Source organism: Hyaena hyaena, unplaced genomic scaffold, assembly GCF_003009895.1.
Source record: "Hyaena hyaena isolate Hyena2069 unplaced genomic scaffold, ASM300989v1 scaffold_1030, whole genome shotgun sequence".
Classification (NCBI taxonomy): domain Eukaryota; kingdom Metazoa; phylum Chordata; class Mammalia; order Carnivora; family Hyaenidae; genus Hyaena; species Hyaena hyaena.
The window spans coordinates 167,463-185,661 of NW_024081660.1; the positions used below are offsets into that span (position 1 = coordinate 167,463).

The following is an 18,199-nucleotide window of genomic DNA, read 5'->3' on the forward strand; positions in this document are numbered from 1 at the left end:
GCCATGTGTAGCAACATGGATGGACCTTGAGGGTGTTATGCTGAGCGAAATAAGTCAGGCAGAGAAGGACAAATATCATATGTTTGCACGTATAGGAGGATTAGGAGGAACTTGATGGAGGAACAAGGGTGGAAGGGCGGAAATGGTGGGGGAAAGGGAGAGAGGCAAACCATGAGAGACTCTTGAATGCTGACAAAAACTGAGGACTGATGGATGTGGGGGGGAGGGGAGGATGGGCATGGAGGAGGGCACTTTGGGGATGAGCACTGAGTGTTATGTGGAAACTAATTTGACAATAAACTATTTGTAAAAAAAAAAAAAAAAAAAGAAAATTTCTGTTCTCACAAAAACCTGTAAGCAGCTGTTCATAGCAGCTTTATTCATAATTGTCCAAATTTGGAAACAACCAAGATATCCTTCAGTAAGTGAATGGATAAATAAATGTGATGCACCCAGAAAATGGAAAAATGCAGCAAATATATATATATGTAAATGTAGAATGTAAATGTATATATGTATATATGTGTATATATGCGGGTGTATATGTATGTGTATATAATATTATATGTGTGTGTGTGTATACATTGTGTGTGTATATATATATATGCGTGTGTGTTTGATCCATTTTTTAAATTGGGTTGTTTATTTTCTTACTGTTGAGTTTTAGGAGTTCTTTGTATATTTTAGATAACAGTCCTTTATACACACACACACACATACATACATTGTGTGTGTATACACACACACACACACACACACACACACACACACACACACAAGCTATCAAGCCATGAAATCCATGAAGGAAACTTAAATGCATATTACTCAGAAGCCAGTCTCAAAAGGGTACATACTACATAATTCCAACTATATGATGTTCTGGAGTGGCCAAAACTATGTAGACAATAAAAAGACCAGTGGTTGTCAGTGGTTGCAGGATGAGGGATGAACAAGTAGAGCACACAGGATTTTTAGAGCAGTGAAAATACTCCATATGATACTATAATGATGTATACTTATCATTATATATTTGTCCAAACTCATTGAATATAACACCACCAAGAGTAAACTCTAATGTAAACTATGGACTTTGGGTGATTACAATGTGCCACTGTCAGTTCATCAATTGGAAACAAATGCATAACTCTGGTGGGTGTTGATAATGGGAAAGGTTATGCATGTATTGAGACAGGGTCTGGGAACTCTGTACTTTCCTCTCAATTTTGCTGTGAACCTAAAATCACTCTTTAAAAAAGTCTTTCAATATTTTTTAAAAACCTATATTTTGTATGCTTGAAAAGACCCAAAGGAAACAAGTGAATGAATATCTTAAGTGTGTACACAGGGGAGAAGAGAGCATAAACAGGCACCCTGTTATTCTCTGAAATTGCTCCAGTAAGAACCAAAGAGCTACACTGGTACCTGGGATGATAATCAAGAAATAAATTCCTAGAAATGTGAGACATTAGAGAGAATAACTTGAGGAAAGAAAAGGGTCTCCTTCCCTGAAGACCCCTAACAGATAAGACCAGCTAGTCAGGTCCACCTTGAGTCAGGCACAGGATGGTTCCTTAGTAAACATAAATCCATGCTAACCTACAGGAATCTCCTAAAAGGAATCCTCAAGATCACTCTTACTTTTTCCTCTTCTTTCTCCTCCTGCACCTCCTCCAACGCTGACTCTTCCCCTTCTTTCTCCAAGCAGGAATCTTGGCTATTAGCCCCAGTAAGCATTATGTCTAGAGCAGGAATAGGAAAGAAAGGCTAAAGAATTTATCCAATAAATTAGAGGATGAGTTAATGGAGCTGATGCCAGAGAAGCAGTCTTCTAACTCTGCCTTTCATGTCCCAGTGGCATTTCCTCCCTAAAACACAGCCCTAGATTACCATGGTTCCCACCTTTTCCAAATACCCACCACTCTTTAACATGTGCCCTCCCCCATCATCCTCTTTTTGTCTCCAGTCTTCTCTTCACCCATCCATCTTTCCATTCATCCCTCCCTCCCAGATACTTGGTCAATGGCATTTCTGGAAAGTCTCTTATTATAGAATCCAGAACTAGGTGGATAATATTGGATATAAAATGAAGTTTCAGTTGTTGCCCTCATGAAGGACCACCTCCCTCTCTACATCCTCTCTCCACCTCCCTCACTAGTCCTTATCCTCTTACCGATTCTACCTTTTCCTTCTCGACTATTGTCAGATCCATTGTATCGGCTCCAGAAACCAAACAAGTTAACCCGTTCCTGAGGGAATCAAGAAACAAAAGCATCATCCACTATTCTCCCAGGGATGACTTTTGCCCTCAGTCTTCAAGGCTTTAGCTATGGGGATGCCTGGGTGGCTCAATTGGTTAAGCATCTGACTCTTGATTTTGGCTCAGGTCAAGATCTCACAGTTCATGGGATTGAGCCCCACATCAGGATCTGTGCTGACAGCACACAGCACAGAGCCTACTTAGGATTCTTTCTCTCTTCCTCCCTCTCTCCCCTCTCCTGCTTGAGCTCTCTCTCTCTCTCTCAAAATAAATAAATAAACATTTAAAAAAAGACTTTAGTTATGGACTTTATATTCATATTCCATACCATTTTCACTTGAAATTTCATATTCTGTTTATCTAAATTCTATGAAGAGTAACCACTATAATACATTATAATATTAACTTTATATTATATATTTACATAATGTTATATAATTACATACTGTAATATATTATTATAATCTCTTTTTCCAATTTACTTATAATTGTCATTCTTCACTGACCCCCCAAAGGCAGAATTTGAGGGTAAACACTGCGTATAAAAGAGAGGCTAAGACACATACATCTGAGATCTAAAGTTAAATAGGGAGGTAGGACTATCTCTATGTAGGATGAAAGAAGATCCCATTTGTCCAAGGGTAGGGAAAAGAATGATTTAAGGAGCTAAGGGAATCTGGCCTGGAAAGAAAAGAGTAGTTCTAAGACTAAGACTGGATGATGGGGAAGGACAAGCCACTTTTCTGTAGTAGAGAGTATATGGTTTGCTTTGTGTCCCAAGTCTCAAAGACAAACAGGTATGTAGTCTGAATGCTCTCCCACCTGAATACTGATTTGTTCTGCCTCCTGAGCCATCATCAGGGCTGCCCCCAGTTTCTGGTTGCAATCCTTGTTCCTGCACTTTTTCTGAAATAGAAGAAGATTAGAGTCAATGATAAATATTAGAGAAGTAACTCCAACATACTGCTACTCACCAGGCATGATCTTTTCTGGCTTCTGATATTGACATGATACTCCTATTCTTAATCTTTTGGGCTTAGAGAGATAATGTCCCTTTATCCCCCACCCCACAAAACACCTTTCACCAATTCCTAGCAATATTGTTAACCAACATTTTGGAGGCCTCTCCAAAGTAAATCTCATGGAAATTTGAAAAGGCAAGATTAAAGGAGCTCAAGTAATTCCACTTTTAAGCTTCTCACAAGTTTCTTCAGATCCAGCTGCCCGATTTAATACTCACTGCCTGATTTTCAAAGGCCCCAGAGCTGCTAGGCCTCTGCTCATTTCTTTTGCTTTTTTTAAGTTTATTTGAGGGGCGCCTTGGTGGCTTAGTCGGTTAAGCGTCCGACTTTTGCTTAGGTCATGATCTCGCAGTTTGTGGGTTCAAGGCCCATGTCGGGCTCTGTGCTGACTGCCCGCTCAGAGCCTGGAGCCTGTTTCAGAGTCTGTGACTCCCTCTCTCTCTGACCCTCCCCTGCTCACGCTGTCTCTCTCTCTCTCTCTCTCTCTCTCCTAGAAATAAATAAAACGTTAAAAAAAAAAAAAAGTTAAAGTTTATTTGAGAGCAAGGGAGCAGGAGGGAGGGGCAGAAAGAGAGGGGGAAAGGAAATCCCAAACAGGCTCCATGCTCATACCACAGCCCAACTGGGGGGTGGAGGGAGGAGGGGTACTATAGGGGGAGGCTCAAACTCATGAACCATGAGATCATGACCTGAGTCAAAGTCAAGAGTCAGATGCTCAAATGACTGAGCTACCCAGGCATCCCTCTGCTCATTTCTAAGGCTGACTGCAAATGATTATAGGGAGGAAATATTTTTTAGTTAATACTTTTAGTTTCTCAACCAGAGAGGTTTTTGCCTCCCAGAAAATACTTGGCAATGTCTAGAGACAATGTTTTTGGTTGTCACAACTGAGTCCAAGGGCAGTAGTACCCTTTGGCTAGATGCCATTAGAGCCCAGAGAGGCTGTTACACATTCTAAAATACATAGGACAGTCTTCCACAACAATTATCTGTCCCAATGTCAGTTGTCAGTAGTACTAAAGACTGAAAAACCCTGAGTTAACCTGTGTCCTCATTTCTGCCACACCTGCCTTTGCTAAACTGTAGAAAATTGCAGTCTTCAGGAAGGCACCCTGCCTGCAGCAAGGAAGGAGACTAAGAAAAATCATTATCCTGCTGCAAACCTGATAGAAAGAAGCATACCTCATGAATAACCTCACCCTTGCACACTTGGTCAGACATGGGACTTTCTCCCAATACAGCTTCCCCTGGGACAAAATCAGGTTTAATAAAGGGCAGATTTCATTTTCAAGTTCCCTGCATCACAACTGACTCCCAAGGATTGCTTACCACTCCAGCTAGCTCCAGGGACAGCTCCTGGAAGTTCTTCAGCATGTTGACTGGGATCCAAGCACGAGAAACTGTCTCTCCAAAAAATGTTACGTGGTACTTAGACTGAAATAAAAAAAATGGTTCTCTTATGGTCCCTAGTCTTTCTCCTTGCTTTGGCCCTCTAACCAGAAAAGGTAGGGGAAGAACTGAGGATTCACAGGGAAGAATCCTCATCTGATGCCATAAATGTAACCCATCTACCCCACCTCAGGCTGCTGTTCTTCCATTCCGACATCAGGGATCCTAACCAAAGCATATTTATCACAATCACAAATGTCCTAGTGATGACTAAATATTTAATTAGATACAAGTTTTTATTCTATATGTGAGTACTTATTTCTGTGTTTGTCATTCTAGCTAAGTGTTGGTTTCTACTCATGTCTTCTGGCTATATCTATGTTTCTAACTCTTTGTTCATTATTTTGGCCTGAAAACCTACCTACCTGAGCCAGGAAAACTCACCGGCAGGGAATCAAGATGAGAAGCAAAAAGAAAATATTCCCCCAGGTCAGGATCAGATTCTACCATGCCTGGCCACCTGGAGAAGACAAATGGGTATAGGAGACAGAAGAGGAAGGGTTTAGATGGTTTAGAGGAACAGAGCACGAACTCACCAATACACATGTACATACAAGGACAATATGTTTTGCAAACAAATGATCTCAAAGACCCCCTCTTTGTTGTTCTCCCCCAGTAGTCACTACCAAATGACTAAAGTGACTCCTATCAGTGTACAAAGAAGCTCAGAATCTTCCTAGTAAGAGTATATTTTTTTTCAGTAGGCTCCATGCCCAGAATGGAGCCCAACATGGGGCTTGAACTCAAGACCCTAAGATCAAGAGTCAGATGCTTGACCAACTGAGCCACCCAGGTGCCCTAAGAGCATCTTAACCTTCTAGGCTTTTCATCAATCCTTAGAAAAAATCTGACTAGGGACATCTCGAAAGAAGAAACTATTCTAGTCTTCTTTGTTCTACTTTATATCTCTCTCATATATCAATGTTTTAAAAATGCCATCAGGGCACCTGGGTGGCTCAGTCAGTTAAGCGTCCCATTTCGGTTCAGGTCATTATCTCACAGTTTGTGGTTCGAGCCCACATTGGGCTCTGTGCTGACAGAGCTGTGCTGCTCAGAACCTGGAGCCTGCTTCACATTCTTTGTCTCCCTCTCTCTCTCTGCCCCTCCCTCACTCATGCTTTGTCTCTCTCTCTCTCTCTCTCTCTCTCTCTCAAAAATAAAGATTTAAAAAAAATTTTTTTAAGGGGTATCTGGGTGGCTCAGTTGGTTGGGTATCTGACTTCAGCTCAGGTCATGATCTCATGGTTCATGGGTTCGAGCCCCACGTCAGGCTCTGTGCTGACATCTAGTTCAGAGCCTGGAGCCTGTTTCAGATTCTGTGTGTCTCTCTCTGACACTTCCCTCTTCATGCTTCCTCTCTCTCTCTCTCTCTCTCAGAAATAAATAAAACATAAAAACATTTAAAAAGTTAAAAAAAATTTTTTAATAAATAAAATTGCCATAAAGCCATCTTCTGTTTTCTGCCCGCTCAGAGTAGAATTGTCAGATGTTTTTTTCCAGGGAGATACCACCTCCACTGTGAAACCTCTAGAAAACACGTTCTTTCAAGGCCTCCCAGTTTGGTACTTTATCTTTTCCCTCGTCCCTTGTTCTTTCCAAGGCAGGTATCATTTCCATTATAAGTGCTTTCTATTTCCTTCCCTCTTTGCTTGAATCTACCACTCCCAAGTTCATGAAGGATGCTCTGACTATGTTATGGTGCCCTACCAGGGATAACCATATTGCTTGGCCCAGATGATAGATCCTGGAATGTAGGAGGCATAAGCCACATCACTCTCACACCCTGTCCAGGACTCCTCAGGGATGTCACAGCGATTATATTTCAAGTCTGCCAAAAAAAAAAAAGAGAGAGAGAGAGATGGAAAGAACGTCATCAGGTAAAAATCTAGAGGAGGGCAGGAGAGAGGACAAGAATATGCAGCAGGTGGGACCAAAAGGGCACCTGAAAGACAGACATGGATGAAGAACAAAGACCCACAGAGTAAATGCAGCTACGGCTAGAATAAGAGTGCTGCCTCCATATACTGTACAGACAGAGATTCCAAACTTCTGCCTGGCCTACATTATCTGACCCTACTTCTATCTATATAACATCACGACAGTAATTTCTCTGGGACTCTGTTATCTCAGCCATAAAATAACTGGGCTGGGTTAGATCATCATAATCTCTTCCACGTGATTTCAAACAATTTAGAATTCTAAGCCACTGGCTCTCTCTCTCTCACCCGCTTCTCCCCATGTATCCCATATCCCTTCTTATCCACCAACCCAACACCAATAACCTAATCAGGACCAGAAGGATCAGGTTAATGCTGAAGATGGAATCCACTTAGAATGCACATTTAGATTCCACATCCCTCCCATAATATAACTCTTCAGGGTGTCTTCTTCTAGCCCATTATGCCAGATTCACCTTGATATGACAAGGAAGATCCCTTCCTCTCTCCCAAACACTACAAGGACCCCTGGGATTATAACTGCATCTATGACATAATAATCTAAGGGAAGAAAAATAAAAACAAAAAGGAAAAAAAAAATCTACAGTCCATTCTACCTGTATTCTGATCACAGGACCAATTATCTGGAAGCATTGAGGGGTCAATGTTCCCACAAAGCCGCCTCCACTTCTCACAGTTTGGGGAAGAACACTGGACCCAGACAAGACACTGGCCTGCAACAGAAAAAAACAAAAACAAAAAACCTGAAGTGAGACAAAAATATGCTCTTCCTTCTTCAGTCCAACTAAAATCAATATACCCTTGCTAAAATCATAGAGCCTTAAGGGTCAACTAGTCTAATCCTAGATATATAAGTGGGAAAACTAAGCTCAGAGAAGATAATTGACTTGCTGAAGATCAGTCTTAACTTGGTGGCAGAGCTGAAATTGGATCCCATTCTCACATCTCAATCTTTCTCCTATGCCATACTATCATCACTCCTTCCCCCCAGGGAAAAAATCAAGTGTTTCCTGTATGGACATTTTTTTTTTTTTTATGTTTATTTATTTATTTATTTTTGAAAGAGAGAGAGAGAGAGAATGTTCAAGCAGGGGAGGGCAGAGAGAGAGGGAGACAGAATTCTAAGCAGGCTCTGTGCTGCCAGAATGGAGCCCAACACAGGCTCGGCTCAAACCCACAAACCATGAGATCATGACCTGAGCCAAAACCAAGAATTGGATGCTTAACTGACTGAGCCACCCAGGCTCCCCAGTATATTGACATTTCTTGAAAAGGTTGGCCAGCATCTTTCTGGCCTGCCCTTGTTCTCCATTGGCCTTGTCACTACTGGAAAGTTCTTTTGAAGGGCTAACCAGCATCTCTTTTGTGTACAACATCCAGAGTTCCTATCTGAATCTCAACTGATTTACCTGTCACCAATCACTATATAGAGTCTTCAGAACCCTCCTCCAAAATACAGAGATAAGTCTATCAACTCAATCAACTATTAACTTCAGGCCTGCTCAAAGACCAAGCATTCCTTTTATCCATTACCTTCCAAACTCTTATCCCCACCTTTCTTTATCCCAACATCCTCTAAGTTGACCCAGTTTTCCTCACAGCCTTCCCTCTCTCCATCCCAAACCCTCCACTATGTTCTCTGGAATTCTAGACAAGAGTAACAAAAAGTTCACGTATCTTCAACTTCTTCTCTGAACATCCATCTCCTCTTTGGAACCTGGTGATGCACTGATGACACTGCCTCTGCCCAACCTCACCCCACCCACAGCTATCTAAGTGGAGTCTGTTCCCTCACACACCCCAGGCCAGAGAGTGGGGTCAACATCATCCTTACTCCTCATCACCACTGTCAGACCTTTACTATCCTCCTTCCCATAAAAACCCTTCCTCCCTAGAGATCCATGCCATGGGACTACGCCACCCTCTCATCTCCCTTGGAAAGATGCTGACATCTGGTTCAGCCTTCTCCTCCTCCTTCCACCTCCTGCCCTCATTCCATGCAACCACTGTTTTCACAGGGGTAACTCACAAAGCACCCTTTTCTCTGAGCTCCTTGACCTTCTCCTCTATGCCACCTCAGTAACACACTCCATTTCAGTGATGCACTTCTCCTCCTACATGCTCCACCCATTTATCCTTAGGAACCATACACCCCCCTGAAGCACTGATCCAAACATCACTCTCTGATAAAAATGCCCCATCTCCCATCTCACTTGCTCAAAGACCCTTATCCAGATCACCAATCTACTGGCCTCTTCCTGCCAATCTAGTGGCAACCTCCTTTATTCACTCTGTTCTTACTCAGGTTTGACTCCTTAGATTCTAATGCAGACATCTTCAACTCCCTTGCCCTCTGTCCTTCCTCCCACTCAGCGGGCCAAACATAACCCAGAATGAACACATGCTACCTTTTCTGTGCCTACATTCATTCAACTGAGCATTGCTAAAGAAACAGTGCATAACCATGCACATAGTATACACACTAGGACTACAATTAACAAAACCAAACAATATGTTTCTCCAAGTAAGTTCATTCTCCGGCTGTCAAGTTTTACCTTAAATGCCTGAACATAAGGGATGCTCTTCCACCTCACTGAAATCATCCCTCAGAGAAGCAGCTGACTTACCTTTGGGTCCTTTCAAAATATCTCATATTTAAAGTTTGTATTACTTTATTTTGAAGAAAAAAATACTGGTCGGGAGTGATACGTTAGTCTGAAAAGACAGCTGCCCAGCCTGGGGCACACACGTGTGTTCAGCGCCACAGCTGCCACTGGGTTGCCACGGAAACCAGCACCTCCCAGGCTGCTGGTAGGTAAGGCCTACGGCATCCAGTAGCCAACTGTGCCACTTCAGGCCTGCCTTCTTCCACAATGCCACCTGGGCATCCACCCACTGCTGCCCCCACTACCCCCAACCCGTAATGGCAAGAACATCCAGCCCAAACTGATCTGTACCTTCTGCCACAGCAACCAGAGAAAGTTGACCAAGGACCGAGACAGAAACACTATGATTCAAAGCTGGAAGCTAATGTGCAGGGTTATCCACAGAGAGCCCCCCATGGATCTGAGTCATGCACAGGCCTCCTGTGAGGGCATCCACCAAGCCACCCACCAGCCCTGCCTCTGAACCAATGGACAGACAAGTAGCAGCAGGACTCTGCACTGGCCAAGCTGGCCCAGGTCCACTGGAACCTTCTGTGCTGGCTCCCTACCTGGTTTTCTTCTGGTCACACATGCTGGTATCTTGTATCTTTGATATGATAATACAAAGTCTGGAAACTTTGTATAATTGAAAGCAAAACAATACTGTCCAAAAAATCCAAACCAAACCAAAACAAAAAGGCAGTTCCCAGTAACAGTTTTTGATGTTTATAGAGGTGACCTAGCAAGACTAGAAAAAAAAAGTGGGAGAAGGGGCCAGGGACCATAAAAGTAAACAAAGATCAATAAAATAAATGGTTGGTTGTGAAAATAATAAATATTCATGACAAAATGAATAGGAAAAAGTCATCCTAATGATATAGAACTAGGTATTTGTGGCTTGAGATAAAATTTCCAATAAAAGAAACACATAGTTCTTTAAAGTTTCCTTTCATGGGCTCCTGGGTGACTCAGCTGGTTAAGCGTCAGACTCTTGATTTTGGCTCAGGTCATGATCTCATGGTTCATGACATCGAGCCCTACCTCCTGCTCTGTACTAACTGGAGTCTGCTTGGGATTCTCTCTACCTCTCTCTCTGTCCCTCCTCTGTGCTCCTGCATGCATACAAACTCTCTCCCAAAATTAATAAACATAAACAAAACAAAACAAAATAAAAAAATAAAATAAAACTTCCTCTCAAACAACTTAGAAGAGAGGATGATATGCTCCAGCAACTGCTTGAGGCTCATGACACAGCTCTATGATAATGAAGACTGATGTCACAGACATACTACGAGCATTTCAGTTGACACCAGTTTCCTTGGGTTCTATAATTCCCCCTTCTTCTATTTACCCCTCCCCCCATCATTCTGGCATCTCCCTCCTCATTCCATTCAGTCTCTAAATACTGGGGTTCCAAAGCCCAGTCACGGGCCTTTGCTCCTCATGCTACACTTCTCCTAAGGCAAGCTCACCACCCCTATGGGTCTGAAACCCATCTTCACACCTGACCATACAGATGGATGATACTTCTAGCTTTTGTTGTGAGTTCCAGACTCCTACAGCCACCTTGCTCTTTGAAATCACCATTTGGATGTCTCAGAAAAATCTCAAACCTAATGGGCCCAAACCCAAAATGCTTATCCCACAAATTTGTTCTTCCCCTACTTTTCCTCACCTCTTCTCATGTAACTGCTCAAGCCAGAAACTGATGATCTTTAACATACTCTTGCCTCTCTCTCATCCTCCCATATCCAATTCATTACCAAGTTCTGACAAGTTTAAGTATAAAACATATCTTAAAACCATCCACTTCTGTTTCCACTTTCAATTCTTTTTTTTTTCTGAGAGAGAGAGAGAGAGAGACAGTGTGAGCAAGGGAGAGTCAGAGAGAGAGAGGGAGTTACAGAATTCAAAGCAGTCTCCAGGCTCTGAGCTAGCTGTCAGCACAGAGCCCGATGCAGAGCTCGAACCCATGAACCGTGAGATCATGACCTGAGCCGAAGTCAGACACTTAACCGACTGAGCCACCCAGGCGCCCCTGTTTCCACTTTCAACATCCTCTTCTAAGCCATCAGGGTATCTAATCCTAGGACTGTCTACTCTTGTCACTACATACTTCATTCTCTGATTAATCACCAAAGGGAGTCTTTTAAAACATTAATATGATGGGGCGCCTGGGTGGCTCAGTCGGTTGAGCATCCGACTTAAGCTCAGGTCATGATCTCACAGTTCATGAGTTTGAGCCCCACATCGGGCTCTGTGCTGACAGCTCAGAGCCTGGAGCCTGTCTTCGGATTCTGTGTCTCCCTCTTTCTCTGACCCTCCCCTGCTCACACTGTCTGTCTGTCTCTCTCTCTCTCTCTCTCTCTCAAAAATAAATAAAACATTTTTTAAATATTTTAAAAAGTAGTAAAACATTAACATGATGATGTCATCCCCCATCAGTGGCTCAGCGCACCTGGGTGGCTCAGTTGGTTAAGTGTCCAACTTTAGCTCAGGTCATTATCTCGAGGTTTGTTGAGTTCAACTCCCACATTGGGTTTACTGCAGTCAGCACAGTGCCTGCTTTGTATCCTCTGTCCCTTCTCTCTCTGCCCCCCACTACTCATTCTCTCTCTAAAAAATGAATAAATTAATTTTAAAAAAACCTCATCAGTGGCTTCCCAATGCGCTTAGGATAAAATTCTCACTTTGTACATTAATCCAGAGCCACTTTCTTGCCTTGCTTCCCCTTGCTCTCTGAACTCCAATCACACTGGCTTCCTTTCAATACTTGGAATATGCCAAACTGCACCTTCCCTAAACTCTTTCTCCGAATCCTACTACTCCTTCAAATTTCAGCTTAAATGTCATTTCCTCACATGTGCGTTCCCTGACTGCCCTAATCTTGATTAGGTCTCTGTTATTTCCTGTCATGACACTCCATTCTTTTCCTTCACTTCACCCAAACTGATTGTATTTATCTTATACTGCCCTTTCTACTTCTTACTGCAGGAGGATTCATCTCCCCTTGACAATTCTAAGAAACAGGAAGAGTGGTTCATTTATAGCAAGAGCCTTACCCATTCATGACAATCACAATTCAACTCCATAAGCACTGCCAAAGGAGTGGACTCTTCCAGTGAAAAAATCCAGTCCTTGCCCTGATACCGACAGGTGCAGGAGATGGAACAACATCACCCAGGCCACCCAACTTCCCAAATTAGACATACATCTCTGGTTCCTCATGTTACCATGTTATTATAATACACAAAGTAGTTTATTGCCTTGGACTACCTTGTGAGATGCCTACAGTCTTCCTAGAGTTCTCTTTCAAGTATGTACAAGCCTGTTTTTGGTGCAAGCCTGTTTCCCCCCCGACTGTGAAGTATATTTATTTTCAAAAATTTAAATATACTAACATATTTTTTGATATATTTTATTTTTTGTTTTAAAATTTCCCAATACTAGGGCAATTGAGTGGCTCAGTCAGTTAAGTGTCCAATTCTTGGTTTTGGCTCAGGTCATGATCCCACTGTTCATGAGCTCAAGCTCTGTGCTGGCAGTACAGAGATTCTCTGCTTGGGATTCTCTCTCTCTCCCTCTCTCTCCCCTTCCCACACACATACTCACTCTCTCTCAAAATAAATAAAATTTAAAAGAAAAACACTTTAAAATTTCCCAATATCACCATGGTTATTTTCTTTATTTGTTTATTACCTGAAACACTAAAATGGTAACTTCTATGAAAGAAAGGGTTATCTGTTTTGTTCACCATTATATTTCCAGTACCTAGCACAATGCCTGGAATAGAACATAAGGCATTAATAACTACTGTTAAAAGAATAAGTAAATCTAGGGGCGCCTGGGTGGCTTAGTCGGTTAAGCATCCAACTTTCGCTTAGGTCATGATCTCGCGGTTCGTGGGTTCGAGCCCCACGTCGGGCTCTGTGCTGACTGCCAGCTCAGAGCCTGGAACCCGTTTCAGTCTGTATCTCCCTCTCTCTCTGACCCATCCCTGCTCACGCTGTCTCTCTCTCTCTCTCTCCTAGAAATAAATACAAAACATTAAAAAAAAATAACAATAAATAAATCTATATCCATGTTTATCTGCCCTCCATCCAATCTCAAAGGCTAGGGTGTTCTTTCTGACTAAGAATTAGCCTTCTGTCTCTCTTCTCATTCCCTTTAATCTCTCCTCCTTTATAAACAATTTTCCTTCAGTTTATACATATGCTCATGACACAGAAGCCAAGTCTATTTTATTAAAAAGAAAGTGTAAATGGGTACCTGGGTGGCTCAGTTGGTTAAGTGGTAAAGTGTCTGACTTTGGCTTAGGCCATGAATTTACTGTTTGTCAGTTTGAGCCCTGCATCAAACTCTCTGCTGTCAGCACAGAGCCCGCTATCCCCCTTTCTCTCTGCCCCTCCTCCGCTCACCGTCTCTCAAAAATAAACAAACATTAAAACATAAAATAAAATAGAGCTGCCTGGGTGGCTCAGTTGGTTAAGTATCCAACTTCGGCTCAGGTCATGATCTTACCATTTGTGAGTTCAAGCCCCACATCAGGCTCTGTGGTGACACTTTGGAGCCTGACGACTGCTTCAAATTCCGTGTCTCTCCTCTCTCTCTCTCTGCCCCTCCCCTGCTCATTCATTCACTCTATCTCTCTCAAAATAAATTAAAAAAACATTTAAAAAGGGGCGCCTGGGCGGCTTAGTCGGTTAAGTGTCCGACTTTCGCTTAGGTCGTGATCTCGCGGTTTGTGGGTTCGAGCCCCGCGTCGGGCTCTGTGCTGACTGCCAGCTCAGAGCCTGGAGCCTGTTTCAGTCTGTATCTCCCTCTCTCTCTGACCCTCCCCTGCTCACACTGTCTCTCTCTCTCTCCTAGAAATAAATAAAACATTAAAAAAAAAAAACATTTAAAAATTAAAGTAAACTAAAACTAACTGAAAAAAGTACTTTTTCTTTAACCAACTAATCTGGGCATATGGATGGTCTAATTAAGACCCTAGTGACTTCCTAACTGCAATATGGTTGAGCATTTTCAAATTTTTATGCTCTTTGATGTCTCTGTATCAGCACTAGACAAGGCTAAACACTTCCTCTTTCTTGAAATTCTCTCCTCCCCTGGCATCTGTGATGCCATACTCTCCTAGATTCTATCTTTCTGAGTTTTTTCTTAGTTCTTAGTTTTCTTCCTGTGGAGCTCTTCCTCTGCTTAACCTTAAACATTATGTTCCCCCTAAACATTATGGGTCTTCTATTCATTGTTCTTCTCTTTGCACTCCACGTCTTCCTCTTAGAAATTTCATCTATTCTTACTAATGCAGATGATTCCTGAACCTGTATTTAGCCGGGACCTCTTTCTTAGATGCTAAAGCTCATCACAGATCCTCTCTAACTTGTCCAAAGCTGAATTCACCATCTTAAAATGTGCCCTTTCTTCTATATTCTCCATTTCAATTGATGGTTCTTTCCAGTACTTAGGTCAGAAAACAGGATCATCCTCAGATCCCACTGGCAACCATATCATACTGATCTTTCCTCCTAAAGATCTCAAATATGTCTCTTCCTCTTCACCTCTAATGCTTACTTCCTAGCTTGGATCACTGTTTCTGTGGGTCTAGTCATGCTCCCGCCAATCCATCTCCCATGCCAGTGGCAGAGTGAGCTTTCTAAAATACAAATCTTACCAACTTTCCCCCAAAGAGGTCAATGGTTCCTCTTTACCTTTAAAATAAAATTCAAGGGGCGCCTGAGTGGCTCAGTCGGTTAAGCGTCCGACTTCAGCTCAGGTCATGATCTCATGGTTTATGGGTTCGAGCCACACGTCGGGCTCTGTGCTGACAGCTAGCTCAGAGCCTGGAACCTGTTTCAGATTCTGTGTCTCCCTCTCTCTCTGACCCTCCCCTGCTCACACTAGCTGTCTCTGTCTGTCTGTCTGTCTCTCTCTCTCTCTCTGGAACCTGTTTCAGATTCTGTGTCTTCCTCTCTCTCTGACCCTCCCCTGCTCACGCTAGCGCTCGCTCGCTCTCTCGCTCTCTCTCTCTCTCAGAAATAAAGCATTAAAAAATTTTTTTAATAAAATTCAAATTCCTTAGCCTGGCAATGTAAGGCCTTTTATGATCTGGCCCTTGCATGCCTATAACCTTATCTTCCCCTACAACTTCCTACCTCCCCTCAACATACCTAAAAGCTACAACCATTAACTCTCCTCCATAACTTTGCCAATAAATATCACTCTGACCCCCATTCCCACCTCAGTTCACCTGACTAAATGATACTTCCAACACATGGCTCAAGTAGTTTCCTGGAAACTTTTTTAGATCTACTCCCACCTTATAGCTTTCCTATTTGCCTTCCTCACAAACCTGTTTCCCTTCCAACAGGCATATACTAATTTCTTCTTCATTTACTCAGCACCTCCTAAAATACCTGGTACACAGTAGGCATCCAACAACTATGGATAATATGACAAATAACTGAATAAAGAAATCCTTCTCTTCCACAGCAGTGTATCTCTGACAAGTAGCTGTGAGAGATAAATTACCATGTTTGCAAAATTTCCTCTAGCAACCTAACCCTTGCCTCTGTCCTCCATCTCCAATTTTCAAGCCCAGATAGGTTTTCCAAATCACACTGAACTCACCAAAACCACTGCCTTCTCCTTTCTGTTGGTTTCTTATCCGAGAATGATTTTGAACTGTTTTCTTCAGTTGAGCTTTCTGTCTGGGGTCACATCCATTTTGGGGTTTCTCCATTTTCTCATCTTATGGGAAGACAAAAGAAAACACTGTAGGGTAGGGAGATGAAGAGAATCTCTGTAGACAGTGAAGGCCAGTGAGGGAAGGAAGAAGAATCATAGCTTAATAGTTTCAAGGTTTGGGCTGAAAATTCTCAGCCTGCCCACTGTCCCATCCCTTAATTTTATGGAATAAGTACTTGAGCCAGATGTCAAAGTAGATCTGACTATACTTACAGGCTCTCTTCTTTCCTTTGCTTACGGAGAATCTATTGAATTTATCCTCAGACAGTGCAGGATCTGGCTGGCCTGGCTTAGATGTCTTTATCACAGAGGTTACTCCAGCTTCCTTAGTGGCTGAAATCTCTAGAATATGAGGTACCATTACCTTCTCTCTAAAAATAAGATTTTCTCTTTAATGAAAAGGCAAAAAGGAGCCATTTGTCATACCCTTTATTTGAAAAAACCCAAGGATAAAAGTCAGGAGGACAGAAGAATCCTAGGTTCTCCACAGCCTTCTGAGGCCATTTTACCCATCTACTCGTCTACTTTTCCCAATTCAAACAGGTATCTTTCCCGAGCTGAGAGAAATCCATACAGATATGAAAATGACTAGATAGACTTGGGGCACCTGGATGGTTCAGTCAGTTAAGTGTTCTACTTTGGCTCATGATCTCATGGCTTGTGGGACTGGACCCCACATCCAGCTCTGCTGACAGCTCAGAGCCTGGAGCCTGCTTTGGATTCTGCATCTCCCTCTCTCTCTCTTCCCCTCCCCTGCTCACGCTCCATCTCTCCCTTTCAAAAATAAAATTAAAAGGAAAGAGAGAAAGAAAATTACTAGATAGGTAACCATTTACCAATGCTAAGTCTACCCTGTGATCAACTGGCCTCACTGGGATAAACTTACCCATCAGCGTTATCATTATCAGTAGAAGGAGCAATTCCTGGTTCCTTTTCTAACTGGGTACGTCTTATGGGCTGGGCACAGGAAGCCTCTGAAAAATCAAGAATAGATCCCATCTCTCCCAAAACAAAATACCATAAGCAGAGAAGCAATTAAAGAATATAATGACTCCATTATTTCCAAACTGCAACCTTCCATTAAAATGTTGCCTGGAAGAGCCCACCTTTGGAGTTTTGTCATATCATAGGCCTTTAAGTCTTTAGATTCTCAGGAAAAACTACAAATCTGTATCTTTTGGCAAGCCTTTCCAGATTGATCTGCCTCATTCCAGGATAGCCAAGTAATGTCAATTTTATTTTGTGTCCATAAAAAAATTTTTATGTACTGTGTTGTATGTCATTTGTTCCTCAATCTTTTCAGGTAGGGGAACTTTATCCTGTACTTTCAGGTTTTTTTATTCCTTTCTTGGGGGTTCCAAGAGAAAGTCTGAGGAACTTCTTTCTCTTGGAATAGAAGTACACCTAATAGCTGAAAACATCAGACTATTCTCCTTATCCTCAGGACATATGACAAAATCCTCAAGGAGTACACTGTAGAGTTATTTATTCCAAATATCAAATCCCTGAGCATATGTTAAAACAGTATTGGAAACAAACACATGAGGGTGGATGGAAACTAAGTTCTTCCAATCTGGTAAATAAAACTTATGTTTTCTAAGTAGACTGTAAAAATGTAAAGGTGAATTTAAGTTACATTTTAAAAAACTATCTGAGACTGTATTTATATTCTGAAGTCTATGTAATCTACTTTTCTAGAAGTCTGTACCCCATAAGGTAGTTTATCTATAGTTCTGTAGATAGATGAAATATTTAAAAATATTTCAAAGCCATCGAATATTTCCTTACTTAAAGGAAACTGGAGGGAAGGAGAAAAGAGCTCAACTTACTCTACTCCTTCAGATAACAGTTTGTCAAACTGAAAGTCTTTCTCTCACTATAAGCCATACCCAAGCACTCCTGGAAGGACTTCCGTAGCACAATCTGGACAATCTCCTCAAATTCTGCATTGGTGAGACTCAATTTTTCCTGCAGAGATAAGGGCAGAGAAGTAAAACCATTCATCTTTCCCCAGATCTCCTCCCTGACCAGCGTTTAGATCAGCCAGTAAGTTCACAAGGCTGAGAGTACTGTCCCTAAGGATTCTATAAACTGTGTCCCAGATTTCCTGGGAATATAGGA

The 18,199-nt window shown here is 42.2% G+C and overlaps 1 protein-coding gene across 5 annotated transcripts in view; it reads right to left on the reverse strand.

Moving 5' to 3' along the window:
• ZCWPW1 (zinc finger CW-type and PWWP domain containing 1) overlaps positions 1-18,199 on the reverse strand; it is a 41,486-nt gene that overhangs the window by 15,636 nt on the left and 7,651 nt on the right. For 4 of the 5 annotated variants that reach the window (XM_039221901.1, XM_039221898.1, XM_039221900.1 and 1 more), the window contains 11 exons: positions 17,968-18,046; positions 16,965-17,052; positions 16,292-16,449; positions 15,962-16,081; positions 7,283-7,399; positions 6,436-6,556; positions 5,113-5,188; positions 4,609-4,713; positions 3,080-3,163; positions 2,171-2,246; positions 1,639-1,739 (listed from right to left, as the gene is read on the reverse strand). In XM_039221901.1, coding sequence (XP_039077832.1) covers positions 1,639-1,739; positions 2,171-2,246; positions 3,080-3,163; positions 4,609-4,713; positions 5,113-5,188; positions 6,436-6,556; positions 7,283-7,399; positions 15,962-16,081; positions 16,292-16,449; positions 16,965-17,052; positions 17,968-18,046 — 1,125 coding nt within the window. The remainder of the gene's footprint in view (positions 1-1,638; positions 1,740-2,170; positions 2,247-3,079; positions 3,164-4,608; positions 4,714-5,112; positions 5,189-6,435; positions 6,557-7,282; positions 7,400-15,961; positions 16,082-16,291; positions 16,450-16,964; positions 17,053-17,967; positions 18,047-18,199) is intronic. The other variant, XM_039221902.1, reaches the window with a different exon arrangement.